The sequence below is a fragment of the Oncorhynchus mykiss genome, chromosome 5, assembly GCF_057628025.1.
Source record: "Oncorhynchus mykiss isolate SJ-2025 chromosome 5, ASM5762802v1, whole genome shotgun sequence".
Taxonomy (NCBI): domain Eukaryota; kingdom Metazoa; phylum Chordata; class Actinopteri; order Salmoniformes; family Salmonidae; genus Oncorhynchus; species Oncorhynchus mykiss.
Genome location: NC_143026.1, coordinates 70,185,884 through 70,206,790, shown reverse-complemented (window position 1 = coordinate 70,206,790; position 20,907 = coordinate 70,185,884). Strand labels below are relative to the sequence as shown.

At 41.9% G+C, this 20,907-nt stretch overlaps 1 protein-coding gene across 8 annotated transcripts in view; it reads right to left on the bottom strand.

The window, feature by feature from the left end:
* Positions 1 to 20,907, bottom strand: part of LOC110524427 (ELAV like RNA binding protein 4) — a 68,647-nt gene that overhangs the window by 28,109 nt on the left and 19,631 nt on the right. For 6 of the 8 annotated variants that reach the window (XM_090235710.1, XM_090235713.1, XM_090235707.1 and 3 more), the window contains exons 2-3: positions 8,274 to 8,360; positions 4,658 to 4,898 (exon numbers count right to left, since the gene is read on the bottom strand). In XM_090235710.1, coding sequence (XP_090091836.1) covers positions 4,658 to 4,898; positions 8,274 to 8,360 — 328 coding nt within the window. Of the gene's footprint in view, positions 1 to 4,657; positions 4,899 to 8,273; positions 8,361 to 20,499; positions 20,772 to 20,907 lie in introns of those variants that run through there. The other 2 variants (XM_090235714.1, XM_090235711.1) reach the window with 2 other exon arrangements.

Genomic DNA, 20,907 nt, shown 5'->3' with positions numbered 1-20,907 from the left:
CAGAGTAGCAGGAGAGGACCCCTGTGAATCTGGGACACCCCAGCTCCATGACGTCAGGCCCTGGATATGACAACAGCGACAGCAGCAGCTAGAGCCGGAGGAGTGCGACGGTCCTCCAGATCTGGGGACTGTCTGACTGGCCCACTCTCCCTCTCCCATGTATGGGCCACTCAAGCAGCACAGGGAGTGGGGGGAGAAGAAAGGAGACAGCCAGGGTGTTTTATGCCTGGGATTCTAAAAATGTATTGTGAACACACATTTCAGTTTTTGAGTTCCAGGCATCTGCACTTATGGGCCTGGCTGGTCTGTAATACCTGGGTTAGGAGAAGACGTCAGATGTGTGTTCATCTCGTCCCATACCAGGTATATTAATGCCTTCTTTAACCTTCTATGATTTCTGTCTTACAGTATATTCATGTATTCTGGATTTAACAAATGACAGCGATTTGAAATGAAGTCAATTGGTATCTGCTAGTATGTCTAAGGTGGTGCAGAGTTTGTTTTCTATCTTTCACTTTGGTCCAATTTAAGAGCTACCAGCCTCATTGTCATACTAAGTATTTTATATCATGCTGTTTTTATCATCAGCGTTCTACGGAGGAAGCTATTTTATGCACGCTTGCATCATATTAATTGTTATATGAACCAGTGAGATTCATGTGAACCGGAGGAGGGTGAATACACACTGTGTTCCACTCTGCAAATCACTGACATTCATTCCTGATGCTCACCACTATGGAACGTTTGAATGCGCAAGACATTGGTAAACAAACAGTTCCAGCAACAAACCATGTATTGGAAGTAAATAAAACACATTGGCTTTGACTGTGAATCATTTGAATGTACAGGTAACTGCCAAACAACAAAAAAAACAAATGATGGAACCCCACGAGCTTAGAAAAACTTCAATCCACCGTGGCATAGATTCTACAAGTGTCTGGAACTCTACTGGAGGAATGCGACACCATTCTTCTTTGAGAAATTCCATAATTTGGTGTTTTGTTGATGGTGGTGGAAAAACGCTGTCTCAGGCGCTGCTCCAGAAACTCCCATAAGCAGCTACTCTTCCTGGGGTCCAGCAAAATTAAGGCAGTTTATACAATTTTAAAACATGACAATACATTCACAGATTTCACAACACACCCTCCGGCCCCTACTCCACCACTACCACATATCTACATTACTAAATCTATGTGTGTGTGTGTGTGTGTGTGTGTGTGTGTGTGTGTGTGTCAATGTTTCTGTTGCTTTACAGTCCCTGCTGTTCCATAAGGTGTTTTTTTATCTGTTGTTTAAATCTAATTTTACTGCTTGTGTCAGTTACTTGATAGAGTTCCATGTAGTCATGTCTCTATGTAGTACTGTGTGCCTCCCATAATCTGTTCTGGACTTGGGGACTGTGAAGAGACCTCTTGTGGCAGGTCTTGTGGTGTATGCATGGGTGTCCAAGCTGTGTGCCAGTAGTTTAGACAGACATCTCGGTGCATTCAACATGTCAATATCTCTCATAAATAAAAGTAGTGATGAAGTCAATCTTTCCTCCACTTTCAGCCAGGAGAGATTGACATGCATATTATTAATATTAGCTCTCTGTTTACATCCAAGGGCCAGTCGTGCTGCCCTGTTCTGAGCCAATTGCAATTTTCCTAAGTCCTTTTTTGTGGCACCTGACCACACCACTAAACAGTAGTCAAGGTGCGACAAAACTAGGGCCTGTAGGACCTGCCTTGTTGATATTGTTGTTAAGAAGGCAGAGCATCGCTTTATTATAGACAGACTTCTCCCCATCTTAGCTACTACTGCATCAATATGTTTTAACCATGACAGTTTACAATCTGGTGTTACTCCAAGAAATTTAGTAATCTCAACTTGCTCAATTTCCACATTATTTATTACAAGATTTAGTTTAGGTTTAGGGTTTAATGAGTGTTTTGTTCCAAATACAATGCTTTTAGTTTTAGAAATATTTAGGGCTAACTTATTCCTTGCCACCCACTCTGAAACGAACTGCAGCTCTTTGTTGACTGTTGCAGTCATTTCAGTCGCTGTAGTAGCTGAAGTGTATAGTATCGAGATACATAGAAACTCTGGCTTTAGTCAAAGTCATGGCATGTTGTTAGTAAAAAATGAAAAAAGCATTGGACCTAAACAGCTACCCTGGGGAATTCCTGATTCTAACTGGATTATATTTGAGAAGCTTCCATTAAAGAACACCCTCTGTGTTTTGTTAGACAAGTAACTCTTTATCCACATTATAGCAGGGGGTGTAAAGCCATAACACATACGTTTTTCCAGCAGCAGACTATGATCGATAATGTCAAAGCTGCACTGAAGTCTAACAAGACAGCCCCCACAATCATTTTATCATCAATGTCTCTCAGCCAATCATCAGTCATTTGTGTAAGTGCAGTGCTTGTTGAGTGTCCTTCCCTATAAGCATGCTGAAATACTGTCAATTTGTTCACTGTAAAATAGCATTGCATCTGGTCAAACACAATCTGTTGTCGGCTATTTGAGCCAGTAAAGGGGGCTTTACTATTCTTGGGTAGCAGAATGACTTTAGCTTCCCTGGTTATAAATACAAATGCATTCATTTTCCTAAAGAAATGCAGCCTAGTGCACAAAATTATCCAGAAAAATGGGCAACTGACAATGATCCAATTCCTGCCTTGGTGTCGCCTGATCAGTCATTTCCATTCTCTGTATGCTGATGACCCGAATCACTAAAACTTTCCTAATGTATTCCATTAAAAGTTGTCATTCAATATGTTACCAGGTCCACAAGAATATCACTAGCTCTCCCCAAGGGTGTATGTTTATGTTATTAGAGGCAGACAGAGACGGTGATGGCTGAATTTTTACTGAGGATTAGGATTTTAATACCGTCTTCATAGAGATACACACAAGTCTGTTGGAGAACCTTCTGTTTTAGTCAACACCTCAAACACCCTGTCCTTCACTCCCTTCCCACTGAAAAGTGGAACCTGCTGCCACACAATACAACTCACTTTGTGTCTCTCTTTAGTTTTGTCTTCAGCCTGAGAGAAAGTTGAGAGGGTGATGTGCCAGAGTCAGTAAGGGCATGTGTGGGCTCTAGCGATGTGCGTGTAAGTTTGCCTTAAATAAAAGATTAACCTGTAGGTCCCTGGTGTATTACATGCGCAGCAAGAAAGGCGTGGGGAGCAGGGTAAACAATCTGAGGTGGCACTTCACTGAGCTGGAGCGGGCCTGACAGACGAGCGCAGAGTGGCCGGGTGGGCTTGTACCTCACGCCGCTCTCGCTTCATCAAAGCTGACAGCACCCGGTCCAGAGAAAAGAGAAGCCTGTCTCTTACAACGCTCGGGCTTAGGTAGCTCTCATCACCTTGTCATCACAGACATCCTCCTTCCCTTTGAACTGCAGTGTAAAGGAATTTCACATTCTGTACTTAAAAAATGTACATACAGTTAACTGAAAGGGCAGGTCCATATGCATTAATGTCCTGTATGTGGTGTTTGAGAATGTAGTGTTTTAAATGGTATTCTGGTCAAATGTCTAGAAAGGTATGTTTGGAAATGCACAAGAAAGGGCTCAGGTGTATATTAAGCTTAAAAAATAGTCCTCCCCGAAAGTCAGATAATGATACCAAGTGGTTGTGCATGCAGCCTCCTGGCATTCCCTCAACTGAGAGGGAGAAACGGTTTGTTAGTCTAAAAGTTTCAACGACGAAATTGCACCCATGGGAGCACAACACAGACATCCACTGGAGAAGGGGGATATTTATAACACACTTTGTGTTCCTAAGTCATCAGAGACCTTGTATGGTAGAGAATAACTTTCAACGTTCTCAGAAATGGCCTTACTTTCCCATTTAGGTCAGTGAGAGCTTCCTGGTAATCTTGTGGTCCTTTGTGCCTCAGTTGGCCTGCAACACCACATTTTGTGGGTTTTACTCCCGCTGGGGCCACACATACGTAAAATGTATACACACATGACTAAGTTGCTTTGGATAAAAGCATCTGCTAAAGTCATATATTATTACTCTATGATGTCTCTTTTTACTCTCTCCGATATAAAATGTTAGACCTCACTGTTTACTGTGCATCACACATATGGAAAAAATATATGTAAAATGAGTGGAGAGTGTGGTTTCCAGGTGCTATTCTTATATATACTACACATTACCTTCCTGCCAGCTCAGGCCCATTATTGTAAAAGATGGCCCTGTACTTCCATCAGCCTGCTGCTGCCTGAGCCACTGTCTAGCCTGGCTGCTTCCCATGGTCAAGAGTAGATGTTGCTCTTCAACACTGGCCCTTTTTAATGAGATTATCAAGGAAGAAGTGTCACTAAGTAGGATCTAAAATGAAAGCCATTATCTGGCATTATCTCAGAGCAGCCTCCCCCATCCATCTGCTATACCACCCACACAGCCACTAGGCTGGGATTAGAGGCATGATTAGCTGGGAAGTGCTGCTTAAACACCCCTGTGCCACATAGCACTGGGTTTCTTCACTTTGCTGCTCACCGGCCAGCTCCAGGCCAAGCCCCATCCTCCTGCTCTGCAGTAACCAGCTGGAGTACTGTCCAGGATCATAGGCCTCTGGCACCATGCCATCCCACCCTGTACCACACCCACCCACTTCCTTTCTTCCCATGGCCAGTGTTTCATCGTACCTGTGATCTTGTCGCGGACCAGTTTGCAGGACTCAATCTCTCCGATGCTGCCGAACAGGCTGCGGAACTCCTCCTGGGTCATGTTCTGGGGCAGGTAGTTGACGATGAGGTTGGTCTTGCTGTCGTCGGTGGGGCCTCCAGTTTGCATGGGTGAAGGGCAGCTGCGGCTGTTGCTGGACGGCCCGTTAGCCGTGGTGCCGTTGGGGCCGTTCGTCACCTGAGGCTCCATGTTGCTGATTATCTGAGGGAGGGAAGGGTTCGGGAAGAAGAACAATTAAAGGGGGTAGGAGGTATGGCGTCTCAATCTGAGAACCATGATTCATTACTGGACCTCACATAAACACAGTAAACATCAAATCTACATTCCAGGCCATCAAAACTCAGACAAAAGAAACACCAAGTTTAACTCATAGTATGAGACCATAAAGTGAACACTATATGTACACATGCAACTTAAACTCCTACATATTCATGCAGACATAGCTGTTAGAGACATGAGTGATATTTTTTAGTTCTTCTCTGTGCTTTGATAGCTGGTGCAGTTAGAGAGTGGTAAAAATTTGAGCGATTCAGCGGGGCACTGCTGTCTGTCACAGGGAACATTTGCGGCTGGTTTTGCAGTGTGCGTTAAGAGCAGGTGTTTGAAGTAGAGCTTGCAGGCCCTTGAGGGAGGAGGCACTGAGGAAAGGCAGTCTGATGTGCTTATCTACTGGCAAACACTTATTTCAAGATCCCAAGACTGCCACCAAATATATTCAGCCATTAGCATAAAATCTGTGTGTTTAATGGTATTATTTGATTCTCGGTTACAGTCAGTTGATTACCATCATCCACTTACACAGAGAAGCTGAGCCTAAGAGGTTTATGGAAGGTCTGTGCGAGGTGTGGTGTGTTTGTGTTTGGAGATATAGGGTGACAGAATAGGAACCTCAGGGTGCCTGCTGTTAAAAGCATCTGCCCCACATGGGGGTGAAAATACCCCAAACAAGGTTCTTTGAAAGGTAAACTTGATGGGCTTTTAACTAAAGAAGACGACATAGGGAAATGTAACAGTGTGAACAACAGCCAGAGCACTGATTTACTTTTCTGTGTTTTATTGAAAGTCTGTACCAGAGACACTGTGGCTGTGTAGACTCTGAGTTTAATCTGTCAGTGTCTGTACAACACAACTATACAAAATCATTAAAGCTGCAAAATGTAACTTTTTGGGTGACCCGACCAAATTCACACAGAAATGTGAGTTATAGATCTGTCATTCTCATTGAACGCAAGTCTAAGTAACGGTAGATCTGTTCTGTGCACTATTTCTATGCTTCCCATTCTTAAGTTTCGCTTTTGCGTCTTTAACTTAGGGTTTTGTACACCAACTTCAAACAGCTGAAAATATATATTTGGTTATTGAAAAAATATTTCACAGCGGTTTGGATTGTACAATGATTCTCTACACTATACAATGCTTGTTTGGTCACATAAACTAAATGAACCATTAGAATTCTACCATCGAGGAAATGGCAGAGAAATTTCTGCATATTGCACCTTTAACAAAGAACCTTGGAAAAAAACACAGGTAAACACTTCCAGAGGTGAAGCAAAATGAACTAAGGGTAGTATAAAGCTCCTCTAAAATGACTGTTAATTTGGTGTCATTTAAATAAAGATCTAAAAGATGAGGAAAATAGGTTTCTAAATATGCTGGTTTTGAATAGAGGTACAAACTTCAATGTTATAACATTGAAGTTTGTACCTCTATTCAAACCCAGCATATTTAGAAAGGTTTCCCCATCTGACTGTAGCTAAGTTAATGTTTTGATAGCAATGATGTTGTTGAAAACTGGTCTAAAAACTAAAATAGACAATATTTTATCACAATATTCTGAACAATCATTATCAGTCATGTAGATCTCAACTCTATTGTTTTCTCCTTTGGTTTTCTAACACGAACCTCAAGCCTGAGACATACATTATCTACAGTGGAGGAGGGTATATCATAAATAAACTTGAATGTGAATCATTTCAACCCCCATCTTCTCATTCCACACACACCAGTCTACTTTACAATGGAACAACACACAAGATAACGCCTGGAGCACACAGCAGAATACAAACAGAGAACCGCCTCTTTAAAAGCGCTCATGATCTATTCTGCATGCAAATTGTGCTTTTGACAGTATCCTCACCACTCCACCAAAGAAGGACCATGGAGACAGCGAGGAAGAAGGGATAAAGTACCTAGCAGTAACAACGTTGATTGGGGGGGGCCTTATTAAATTTGTTTACACTTCCTGCTGGGCTTCATTCTGTCAAAAATACTTTCAACTCCATGGGACGTGTGCTTTGAGTTTTCACCAGGGAAAAAAAATGGCTACCTTGAATTACCCAAGACCTGTCAGTCAGATTGACCAATTATAATTTCTACCCCCTGCCACCGGCACTACCCATGCTCAGCTGTCCATTGTGCCTCAGTGGCTGGGTATCTCTGCTCTCCCACAGAGTAGCCCAGTGCTGAGAAAGGCAATATCTCCATGGTCTCTCTGGGTTCCTGGCCGAGGCACTACAGCACACAAGCAAAGCCTTCAAAGGAGCTCTAGCGTCAGCCTGAGGACAGATACCGGGCCTACTGATTCAACAGAACGCTAGCTAGCTAACACTAGCTTCAGATTAGAGCTTGTTTCCCCTGACCGGGCTGAAACACAATGCTGGATTTACAGCCTCCATTAATGCCACTGGGCATGGTGTGTGGGAGGGACCTGCTTCCTCTGGACTAAAATGGAGGCCTTAGTGGGTTCAGAGTGTAGGAAATAAATATTGGTTCATGAATCTAATGTGTGTGAGTCATGCAAGGCGTGAGTAAGGCAGTGTCTCTGGAGGCTGTGTCTGTGTGGAGGAAGACGGAGGGGATAGAGGTCCATTAGAAGAGGTTAAAGTTCACCCCTTTAGATGAGTGACTTGACAGAAACACATCATCCAGGCCTATCCTTAATACTTATGTACTGGTGATTTAATGTCATGGGTTTTTATTATCGAGGATTTTGTTGTGTATTATTTAGATTTGAAATAAGATTGTATTTATGTGACTATGAAACAGTACCTCACATTGGGAGTGAGGTAAGAAGTGATTTGCAAGGCTGGAATATTTTCTCATATCGTACATCACAACTTGACAAAATGCATAAATTTTCCATTACCTATACTGTCTTCATTATTCAATAAATAACACACCAGATGCAAGAACAAAATTACAGAAGGGGAAATATATAGCCGACATAAAAACATTTGGATGCAAAATTTTGAGCATTTATATTTATAGGACCTAAAACATGTACATTAAGGTTGATGAATGGTTAAAGCATTATAATTTTACATCCAATATTGTAAAGATTCACATATTTATATTATATATAAAGCTATATTTACTCTGCATCTTTTTTTCCACTCACAGTAAATCAATCAGCATCCTCCCAGCACACAGTACATTAGGTTGGCAGAAAAAGTAGCTGGCGCAGTGTGTCTGCCCGGCCGGCCTGCATCAGGGCCCCTCCCCTCTGGCCTAGCAGACAGACAGGCCTGCTCCTTCAGCAGCACTGTCATCACCATTGATAATGTCGGGTCTCCTTACCATCTTTGGCTGTGTCAGCAATCCCTTCTCTGCCCAGCCCTGTAGCTGCGGGAGTTCTGCCTGACGCCACTGTGTCTCTGTCGATCCCTAGGAGGTTTCAGGGTCAAGATTTAACATGCTTGTTTTTCTACACAGGCCTTACGGTCACCAGCCACACTAAAACACACAGGTGGCTTTAATTCCTTCCAGGTAGGGGTTGGTTTCTGTATAGGAATACTGCTCATTGAGACTTGCGTATAATTCAGATAAGGGACCATTACTGTAATGTTGGTGTTGAGTATGACGTGGTCTATTTGGGGAGAGGAGGATAGACCTGACTTGGGAACTATGGTGACCTCTGTAGCATTAATGATGTGGATATCCCTCTCACTCCTGGTGAGTAAACAAGCCCCTTGACAAAGACAGCTCCTCAAATGAGCTGCGGGCTGCAGGCAGCAGTATCCTCTGCAGAATATAGAGCTGAAGCTGTAACACCAGGATTTTGAGGCTGACCCCTTGCTTCATTTACTCTCCCAGACAGAGGGATGAGAAGGTAGAGGAATGCAATGGGATGTAACCAGTCAGGTGATGGAGGAGACCATTCATCCTCTGGGGGGTGTTATTGGGGTTCCAAATGAGAATGGACTGTCAGTTGGAGAGGGGAATGGGGAATAGAGAGGGGCAGCTTGTGTATGCTGATAGGTCGGCGTGTGTCAGGATGTTTGGGTTGATAATTTGGGGAATGTAAATTGAGCCAATGAATTATGGGTACATTTCCTTTACCAGATGCCACCTCTGTTTTAGTTTAGGTGAAGACCGAAGGTTATAGCAACATCTTACAGCTTTAGAATATAAAGAACACACTGTATTACACATTCATCTTTGGGGGATTAATACTTATGGTAATATACATTTTTGATGTAGCTTTTTCTTATGATCTAGATTTTCCCATTCACAGGGATTCAGATGAAACAATACACTGCTTGAGTCAACCTGAACCATCATATACACAGGATTTGTCAAAATGAATACAGGTATGACACAGACCCCTATTTTTAGCCAAAGAAAGCAGCATGGGCTGGATAGCCTTAAATAGATATGCCCCCAAGGCTTGGATACCCAGTGGACATAAGAGGTCGCCCAACATGGTGGACCAACGTCCATTTTAAAGGAGAAGGGATATTGATCATGCAACATCCTTTTTTCCCATTGAGTTTTCATCTCATTTAAAATTCTGAAAGCTAACCTGAAAAGAGATGTTAAACAAAGGTGAAACATTAAAAGCATTTTTCACCCCATCTGCTATGGATAGCTTTGAATGGGCGAGTCTAAAATGAATGATTTTGCCAAAGTAAGCATAATATGCAGCATGTTCAAATGAGGTCCCAAAACATGGTGAAAAGCAGCAAGCAGGTGTAGGACTAAACATTGGCTATGGTTTCCAAAACATTTGATCAAATGATGTACTACCCACTCTACTGAGAGGTTGTGGGTAGTATTGCAGCAAAAGGGTAGTTTGTGTTCCTTTTGTATTTACATACTGTAGCTACAATATTAACTCTATGCAAACAAATATCTATTCTAAAACCAATTTCCAAGCAAGATTTTAGTGGGTATTAGATATACGTATGGTAGCTGAAATCTACATTCTATTGTTTTATTACCAGTAGCATAACAGATATGCAGCCAAGTGTATCAATACAGCCACTAATAATGATTCTCTCCCTCTTTCTATGTCGGTCTGGCTCTCTCCAGTATGAACACACACACACACACACACACTTCCTGATAACATCTCAAATAATATTCAAATGAAGGGACAGTGCAATTACGTAAAAAACAACAACAACAGATGAGCAATCGCTCATGGGTACAATTTCCATTATTCAGGGAATATATTTTGGTTGTGCGGAGCAGACATTAGACAGAGTTATTATATAATCCATATATTCTCTAGTGTGTCAAATATTTGACACCCTGTAAGGGCTCCCCATCTCCTTGAGCTCCTGAGGTGTGTCTGGTATGGCAGTCATGTAGAAAATGTTATAACTGCCCACAGAGGACATTATCTCCCTCCGCAGCCTGCGTCATCTAGCAAATCTCACATGACCAGAAGCCTCTCCTCTGCCACGGTGACACTGTAAAAGCGCCACTTTACTGCCAGGCAGACCTCCTCTGCCCAAACGAGCTTAGACAATCAATTTCCAGTGACTTTGCTGGGATGGATGCGGAGAGGAGACACTGCAGTGGATCAGAATGCGACAGTAGTATAATTGAACTGATAGCGCCTGGCACAAAATGGAGGTCAGTTGGATGGTTGGTTGTGATTTCAATGTCTCGCCACATCCCAGCATTCTCCTATATGCTAGAACAGAGGATGACCCCAACAGGATATTATACACTGACTATCAGTAAAATGATCCTTTCAGATGTTCCTGTTTACATGGACATGTTCAATCATATAAAACACAAGGAAATCTAATGTGTTAAATATTTCATATCTTTGAATCAAAGGGTTGTCCATCATACAGTAAAGTATTCTGTAATTCTGTCATCTAATACAGTGAAAGGTCATAGTGTCCTCGATCCATTGAAATGCTCATTTCAAGGAGAGGGTAGGTCACACACTCAACCATTGAAACCCCAGTATGCACCAACTCCCTCAAAGTGCTTCAGAGTAAGAGGGAACTTGAGTTCTCAAAGCGATTCAGACACATTTATATGATTTTTGTATCTTAACTCCAGGTCAGTGAAGTTCCCTCCATGCTATAGATTTTTTTTCTCCATCTTTTTATTTTTCGTTGCCTTTTCAGTCATCCTGCAGGTCAGACGGAAGCTGGGTCGGATCAATCAGGAAAGTAATCTGGAACACCTTGCGCCGCACCCGCCTGACTCCACCAACATCGATCCGCATCTACTTTGCCAAATTGATTTTTTTCTTCCCTTCTCTGTGTGACTCAGAATAATAAATGTTTCAGTGCTGTATGTAAGCAATTTTTCATTTCACTTTGCTTGACTTTTTCCCCTTATGATGTCCACTGTTTTATGGGATCGATAGAACTTTCCCAGAACCCTCTCTTGGCCTCTCCACTGAGTAATCTACGTACACTCTCTAGGGTCAAAGGTCAGGAGACGAGAAGGCAACGCGCCGCTATTAATTGCAGAAGATGTCTGCAGCAGAGTCAAGCTCTTTAAATATCACAGCTACATCTAGTCTAATCTCAGACTACCTTGGAGACATCAGTCTTACATTGTTTCAATTTCATCAATTCTTTATTATATTGTCCAACTGTAGACACTTATTTAAATCTCAGAATGTATCCTCAAAACAAACTTAAAATATACACTGGTTATACAATAAATATGAAATGCATCCAAGGTCTGCTTCTAGAAGGTCCTAGCCTGACATTCTTTGACCATGGGCTAAATCTCAGATCCGACAGCTAAGTCTGTCAGTGTTACTCTCCACTTCTGAAAGCACCATGTGCATCAAATGGATTTCTCACTCTAACTCACTGGCTGTTAAAGCTTTCTGCTAGCATCTTAAATCACCCTCTCCTTCTTCCCAGCTCTGATGGTAATTGGAAAAACAACTTATCTTTTAAAAAAGCAAACACTAAAGCACAAGTAAACGTCCGCCAGACTACTTTCAGGAAAGTTCAAATTGCAAACAAAAGACCACTTAATAACCACTAGAAGGGAAACATTGGGAGAGGCTGAAACTTTTTCCTACACAACTGAATTATAATTAGGCCTGAATTCAATCAAAATGTAATCTAGCTTCTCTGCAGTGAGCTTTTTCCTGATTTGTTTTCGTGGCATTGGAGTTGTAAACTGCCTTAGTCTAGAGAATAAGCAGCCCACGGACAGTGACCAGTTTCCTGCCACTGCCAAACCCTAGGTGGACTCAAACCATTTGTACATTGGCTAAATCCCAACTCTGCACCAATGCATGGAAGCAGAAAATTGGTGAGCATCTTGATTCTGAGATGACACTTCAATTTGTGTGGCTCCACTGACCTGTGCCATCCTCCCCTCCCCTGAAGTGGTGTGAGAACTCCTGGCCACCTGCCTGGCAGCTTGGCCGTACCCTGTACCCTAGACGTACATGTTCGGCCCCAGCCCTGGGCCAAGGGGCCTCTGGGGGTCCTGTCCATGAGCCAGCATGGGGAGAGGAGCTGTGATATCCACAGGCTGCAAAAGGCCAGCTGAGACTGAACTCTGAACACAGTGGTCCACTCAGAGAGCCTCACAGCCTCATCACTGACAAAACATCAATACTACATGTGCATAGGTCTAATCACACCGCTCATGTGGGATATTAATGTTCCCTTAATAGGTTATTAAGTCTTCATGACAGATTACATTATTTCATTTAATACAGTTTAACTAAAGGAGAGAGAGAGAGAGAGAACAATACCCCCCATGTCTGCTAACCCCAGTCCTAAGGCTGATTCCCAACGACAGGGTCAATACACTGTCACCCCTCACTATGCACGCACCCGCGCCACTCTATCACTACTACATGACTGGACCCTCATCTACACAAGTGGGATACTTCTGAATGAAGGTGACTACAGTACAATGCAGCCTTGGTTTATATTAGTTCGTATTTTAAGTGAAAGCTCATTACCATCTTGAGGTTGTTTTTAGCCAGTGTAGAAGCCATGGTTCCACTGCATCAACACCAGGTGTCAGATCACTGCACCTGTGCAGGCATCAATGTTCCTGACCAACAATAAGCTCCTCTCCTTGTTCGTAATGTCTAAAATAGAAATTATATGTAAAATCCCCAGCCTAGTTGTAATTAAATATTTACATTTTTTTGTTCAAATTAGAATGAACTAATGTACTTTGGATTCTAGTTCATCAAACCTTTGCACATGCCTAAACACCATCCCCTGATTCTACTTTTAATTAATGCTAATTTGAAGCTAGGATGAGTCATATTTGCTTGGGTAAAACAGGTATAGATGTACAAATAGCCTGTAGGTAAAAGACCAGAAACTAAGCTGCATTAGGGCAAAGCCTTGTCTGCCTGCCTATAAGACAGAGAGGGAGAGGAAGAGTCCCAGGCTCCCTGCGCGCACACACACACACACACACACACACACACACACACACACACACACACACACACACACACGCACACACACGCACACACGCACACACGCACACACGCTCTGCTCTGCTCTGGCTGGGCCTCAGTAAGGCTCCTCCTAATCTAATCACTGCCTATGATCTCTGCTGCCCCATCAGCTGCTTCCCAGGCTGCCTGCCTGCCTGCCTGCTTGTGTGTCTCCAATGACCAGAATGTGTGCCTGCCTTCTCCTGACAGTCAGGGGCCTTGCAGCCCACACAGGAAGCTAAATCACACAGACACCAGCCGTTGCACAGGGCTTCATTCCAAGGCCCATGATGACAGTACATTGCTAGGAGCTAATCTGGTTATTGATTAGAATCTGAACCTCAGCTCATATAATCAAATAGATGACAGGTTGTCCTTTCGTCTTGCAGCTATCTTAAGTCAATAAAACGACGGAAAATACAGAAAAGCAAGCACCTGGACGGAGACAGTTAATACATTATTTGAGAAGAGCAGGAGAGACAGATTCATTACATATAATGTCCTTGTATGACAGTTTAATGTACAGTATGTTCTGTATTAGCATCCATTGTTATATCTATCCATGTGCAGTATGTTCTGTATTAGCATCCATTGTTATATCTATCCATGTACAGTATGTTCTGTATTAGCATCCATTGTTATATCTATCCATGTGCAGTATGTTCTGTATTAGCATCCATTGTTATATCTATCCATGTACAGTATGTTCTGTATTAGCATCCATTGTTATATCTATCCATGTGCAGTATGTTCTGTATTAGCATCCATTGTTATATCTATCCATGTACAGTATGTTCTGTATTAGCATCCATTGTTATATCTATCCATGTACAGTATGTTCTGTATTAGCATCCATTGTTATATCTATCCATGTACAGTATGTTCTGTATTAGCATCCATTGTTATATCTATCCATGTACAGTATGTTCTGTATTAGCATCCATTGTTATATCTATCCATGTACAGTATGTTCTGTATTAGCATCCATTGTTATATCTATCCATGTACAGTATGTTCTGTATTAGCATCCATTGTTATATCTATCCATGTACAGTATGTTCTGTATTAGCATCCATTGTTATATCTATCCATGTACAGTATGTTCTGTATTAGCATCCATTGTTATATCTATCCATGTACAGTATGTTCTGTATTAGCATCCATTGTTATATCTATCCATGTACAGTATGTTCTGTATTAGCATCCATTGTTATATCTATCCATGTGCAGTATGTTCTGTATTAGCATCCATTGTTATATCTATCCATGTGCAGTACATTTAATTGTACTGGTACTAATCATACTATACAAGCTCTATTATGAGAATATTCATATAAAAAAAAGTGCATCTGTGAAACTAATCCTCAATTTTTTTGTGATATAATATACTAACTTGGAGCATATTAGGTCATTAGAAAATTGGAAACAAACAAAAAATCTACTCAAATTTAGCTTCTGCTGCAGTGAGAAGACAAAGCCTAAATGTATACTCACAGCTAAGATTACCCCTCCAGCATATCAACTAAACCATAAAATGTGGCATGCATTCAAAATAGAAGATTAATCTCCTTCTGCCGTGGTACAGTGTAATTGAAAATGCCCACAGGAGACTATCTATGTTCATATAGTATGTGCCAGAAAATATAGGGCTATTTCCATGGAAAATTCTGGAATGGAGTTTTATATCAATAGCATGCCGGGGAGACATGTATTTGGAAGATAGCAGATTGTACACATCTATCTCTCTGGATCCCAACTTGATAGTAATGTTAATTGCTTCAAATGTTTATCTGTCTTGATAGATATCTGTAGTGAAATTCATCTTTCCATCTAGTTTGAGGAGAACGTTTTACAGTTGATATGAAGGGAATAGGCCAGCGTTTTTCAAACTTGGTCCTGGGGACCCCAAGGGGTGCACATTTGAGTTTTTGCCCTAGCACTACACAGCTGATTCAAATAATGAACTAATCATCAAGCTTTGATTCTTTGACTCGGCTGTGTAGTTCTAGGGCAAAAACAAAAACTTGCACACCTTGGGGTCCCCAGAATAGAGTTTGGGAAACACTGGTATAGGCATTGACAGGATGAAGCCCTTTCCCAGATGAGAAAACCTCTGATGGCAGTGGAATTGTTTCATGTCATTTCAGATAGCCATGACACTCACCATCTCAGATTGTTCTGAAATTGTGTATGTAGTTAGAAACAGGTGTGCTTGGCATTCCTGAAACATTATTTTGTTGGCATTTTATTTCATCTCAGATAAATTAAGCTAATTGATTGCACCCAAATTGGACATTCTAATTTATAGGATTCAAATATGTATTTATTTTTATTTTGGGGGGGATTCAATTAGTTTAATTTCTCAAATTCAATAAAATGATGTTTCAGGAATACTAATTGTATCTGTTATGAACTACAGAAACGATTTTAGAACAATCTGAGATGGTGGGTGTTGAAATCCTCTTTCTTGTGCTTTTTGAGGTGGAACGACCTAGTGATCAAATCTCATCGCCCTCATGCTTGCCTCTGCTTTTGACAGCGATAGAAAAATAAAGGTATGAACCATAGACTTTTAGGCAGTAACGCTTTTATGTTCTCAATAGGGATTGAGGAAGCTTCTGTCAGCTCCACCACCCTGACCCCTTTCCTGTGGGTACCCTGTCCACTACGGGTCTGTGGGTAGATCTGACTAGGAAATATACTTCCTTCCTCCTTCTATCTCATTCTTAATCCTCCTCCCCTTTCTTTCTCTTGACCTACAGCAAGTAGAAACAGAATATTTCCCTGTTTATATTTACAGTACTAGGATTTGATGGTGCAGACTTTGTGTAACGATGTAGGGAAGCGATAGGCCTAATGTGTTTGTTTGTAATCGAACCAGCAGTGCCATTTTGTTGCATGTTGTTATGTTGCATGTTAAATGTGTAATTCATCCGGCAACAGAAATATAAATGTTTGATGCCTTCCAGGCTGTGAAAAAAATCCCCTGTTGGAGGGATGACCTTGAAACGTCCTTTATCATCACAGTAACTGGCCACTTTACTTGGCAACGTTGAACAACGAGCCGGAGCAACTGCTAACGATACCAAGCCTGCTGCTGCTTTCTTTTCTCCTTTTCCTGGGATGCAAAATGTAGATCAGAGGGGTGTGAGGTTTGGGCACAGTCTCAGGAGTAACTGCCACTCAAATCCAAAAGTATGTATGAATACCAAAACGCACGGAATACAGAGGAGGATGAAGAAAGAGAAGAGTAGAAATATGGAAGTCAGTCTTTGAATTTTTTTACCTTTATTTAACTAGGCAAGTCAGTTAAGAACAAATTCTTATTTTCAATGACAGCCTAGGAACAGTGGGTTGTGCCTGTTCAGGGGCAGAACAACAGATTTGTACCATGTCAGCTCGGGGATATGAACTTGCAACCTTTCGGTTACTAGTCCAAAGCTCTAACCACTAGGCTACCCTGCCACCCCAATGAACAGAGATAGAGAGGATATATTAATATCTATCTATTTCCTTACTTTCCTTTAGTATATTTACTCAGAAAAGCAGGAGCAACAAACAACAAGAGCATGACCCTGTGTTTGCTACCGGGTTGTTTGCGCTAACAATTTGTAGCTGATTATTGTCTGTCTGTGGTACTTTCAATTTCCGCCAAAGGAATTAGGCTTGTATTTGTGAAGTCAGTTCCCCCTCACAGCTGAATTCCTTCATCTCTCCTTTCTAAAGGGGATATTTAAATAAATAAATAAAATATCACTGTGGAAGCCTATTACATTTTTAACTAAACCGTTTTGTTAATATTCATGTATGTTTAGTCTTCACACAAAAGGAATATTTAATAACAAAGTCATATATTTGAGACAATGGTTCAGAGTGGCTTATTCAAATGGGCATTAGCTCATTAGTCCTTACTGTTTTTGTCTGAGTATAGGCTAAGTTATGTGGAAAATGAGTGTTTTTCTTGCTTACATTAGTAATATTGATAACACCAAAACATTTTATTATTATTATTAATGCTTATGGGATTCAACTGTTATAATTTCCTTGCTTTCCAATTCATGCAAATGCATAGTGTTATCAATAAAACAAAAAGCTTTTTTTGAATCAATTATAAACGAGAGACATTTATGGCATAAGTTTGAAATTAAAATGTGAATCTATTTTACAAAGAAAATGTTCTACTATATGTGATTTATCATCCTGCTTTAAATCTCAATCCAAATGAATTACTATAGATCCCTCTTCAGGGCATAAATAATCAAAACATGCAATTATTTAACAAATCACCACTTTGATTAAGATACTGCCATGTTAGTGACTATGCCTGACTGGAAGCAGGCAGGAGATAGATGATTGAGAGGACACCAACATGACCATGTGGCATTTCTGCTGGGAGTTGCATGTGAATAATTACCCATGCTTCTCAGGGACTGGAGACTCAGTCCAAGTCCTCTCTTAGGCACGGTAGCATGTCAACAGAAACAACACGATCCCATCTCACACAAAACATTGGAGAGCTGCGGGGTGTTTATTTGTCCACATCTGGCTATTCAACGGATCTACAGATTGATTCAGAACTAAGGGCGAGGCATGTGGTCAGTTATATAGCTGTAATTAATGGTTAGATGCCTCTATGACAGGGATAGTACTGAATATTGATATTATGCACTGATTACAGATGGGTAGAAGTAAACTTCCCTGTTGAGTAATGGCAAAGTATTCCACTGTCCATTTTAGTCAGCCTCACTCCTCTCTTAATTTGTCTACTAGTTAATCCGGCTCTCATTTGTCTATCTACATCTGGACACTCTATGACAAACTGCATCTGCACAGCATAGGATACGATACATTAACTACAAGACATCCATGACAAAAAAACAATGTTTTAGCAGTTTATTTCCTATTCAGTATTATATTGCAGCCAATATGTTACTGTTTACCATGCAACTATCATGTAATCCTTTCAAATACATCCCGTTGTTACATGTCTAAAAATGTAACCACGATATTTCATACCTGATTGGATGGATGGAAACAGCACTCAGCAAGCTGAACTTTACCTTTACATGTTTGATTTGAGTACACTATTCTCAAGAGCACTACTCTCAAGGGCACAGAATCTAAGGCGGAGCAAGCTAATTTAATCACCACAAACCACCACCACGGTTGTTCGGCAGAACCTCTAATAGCTTTAATACTGTTCTTACACCCGTACTTATACCTCCTTCACCATTACTTGATTCAGGTATAAATAAATATCCTATCGCTGCTTGAGGCAATACTGGTCCGTTTTAGAATGACTTCTCTTCACAATAATGCTCGCCTAAGCAAAGAGAACACAACCTGATCTTATAAAATATGATTCTTATTCGTCTCTTTACCCTCTCTCACTCCCTGTCCAACTGTGAGAATCTGAGAGCCCCGTTGACACTCCACAGTTATGCGTGTTAGCACCGTCAAGTGCAAACTCTCCCACCTTCTGAACCACACCATCCACAGCTCTTTACTCACCCCCAGTTCTCCCACTGAGGTCAGCAGCCCCCTCCTCTACCCACACCAGTCTGTGGCATACCATCCAGCTGCTCACAAAACCCTACTTTATATTAATCTGAGTATCTCTACTTATTAGCATTGATATGTAACCTGGATAGTAAAGATTGCACCCTGAGTGTTGTAACTCTAATGGAGGGCAGTAGAAGTGTGGTGACACTGCCCAGTGTTTGAGCCCCACTGACAGACAGCAGGGTGCTGCTCGATGAGGAGCACGCTCAGTTCCACACCGTAAACACTAGCGTTAGATACCCCCCCCCCCCTCTCTCTCCTTCCTTCTATCACTCCCAATGTCCCTGCCTCCCTTCTTTAGCACGGAGTTACTGGCAAACCCCTCCATCACTACGCTACAGAGAGCAGTCAGGGAGACAGGGTGCTATCGGTGTCACCATGGTTGGGAATTGCTTTCTTTTCAATTAGCATTTTGATTGCACGGAAAAGCCCACACACAAACGATCAAATATTCACTTCGAAAAATGAATAATGCTTCCCACATTCAAGATGCTAATATGGAAGCTGGCAAATTCCTTTTGTGACAGGGACAACATTTTAAAAGCAGTATAATGCCATTTGAACATTTTATTCAGCTTATTATTAACAGCATACAGTAAAATAATGTTTGATATGTCTATGGAAATGTAGAAGTCAGGGAAAACAGCCTCTGTGAATGCAGAAAGGTTTTACAAAAATATGTGTTTGTTGATTTGTTAAGTCAGCCCTGCCACTTGGCTGTATGTTGTTGTTGTGGATGGATCAGAGTTAAACTGAGTCCCTGGCAGGCACTGCCTCCCACCAGCCGGAGGACAGCCCGGGGAGGAAGTGACTCTGAGCACTTAGTCAACAATGGATGCACAAACATCCACCATGCAGCACAGACAAGACCTACCAGCAGCGTCAGAGGCAGAAGCAGAGGAGGCACAGGCGATTCTTTAAAAACCTGTCTAAGTGAGGGGAAATGTACACCAATGCAGGCATGCATCTCACACACACACACACACACACACACACACACACACACTCTCTCTATTTCTACATAAACCTATCTCCCTCTGATACACTACACATTCACAAATGCTATTCACAACCGTAGGCCTACAGTACATACACTGTCAAACATTACAAAAATAAAACCTACCAAAATGTGCACTATAAAACATGAATATACCAAACCTACAAAAGTACCATCAACTATTTACAATGAACAACATCATGAACAATATCATGCAGGCAAAATATCAGATAAAACAATGTACTTTACGTTTGCTCTGCACAGGTAACATGAATAGTTTACGATTGTGCAAACCTACGGGGAGGACAGGAGATTCACGCACCACTTCATGGTCGTAAAATGGGTGTCGATCCCCGAAACCTCTCCACTGCCCCTCGCCTCCATGCTTTTCCTCTCATAGCAATGACTATACCCATCGCCTTCTCCCAAAACTGGATGAATAACACCCCGTTAACTGTTAGGGAAGGAAGGCACACTGAGTGAGGCATGGTGCTACTGCTGCAGGCTGTCGGATGGATGCAAGGACACAACAAGCAGCTGGCAGGCTGCAGCCTCCTTACCATTTTAAACCCATTCCACTCCATTTGTGAGCCGGCAGCTGTTTTCTCTCCCCAGCGCCTGAGCAAATTTCCCCCTCACTTGGAGCTCTGTCTCTTGCTTTCTCTCTCTGTGATGGTCAGACAGTAGGCGTCTTGTGAAAGCAGGCATGCCCTTCTTCCAGAGCGGCTGGGTGAGAATGTAAAAGGCTTCAACGTGAGCTCTGGGCTGCAGCCCCCTCCCCGGTCTCCTCCTCATCTGTGAGGTCAGAGCTCCCCTCTCTCTGGAAGCGTGTGCTGCAGCATTCTCACTGGCTCCTGCGCCTGTCTTTCCAGCCCACTCCTCCACAAAGTTAACACATTCACTCTGGTAGCCTCACAGATGCGAGGAGCGCTTGGCAAAGAAAAGCTTTTTGGTACCAGCAAAGCAAT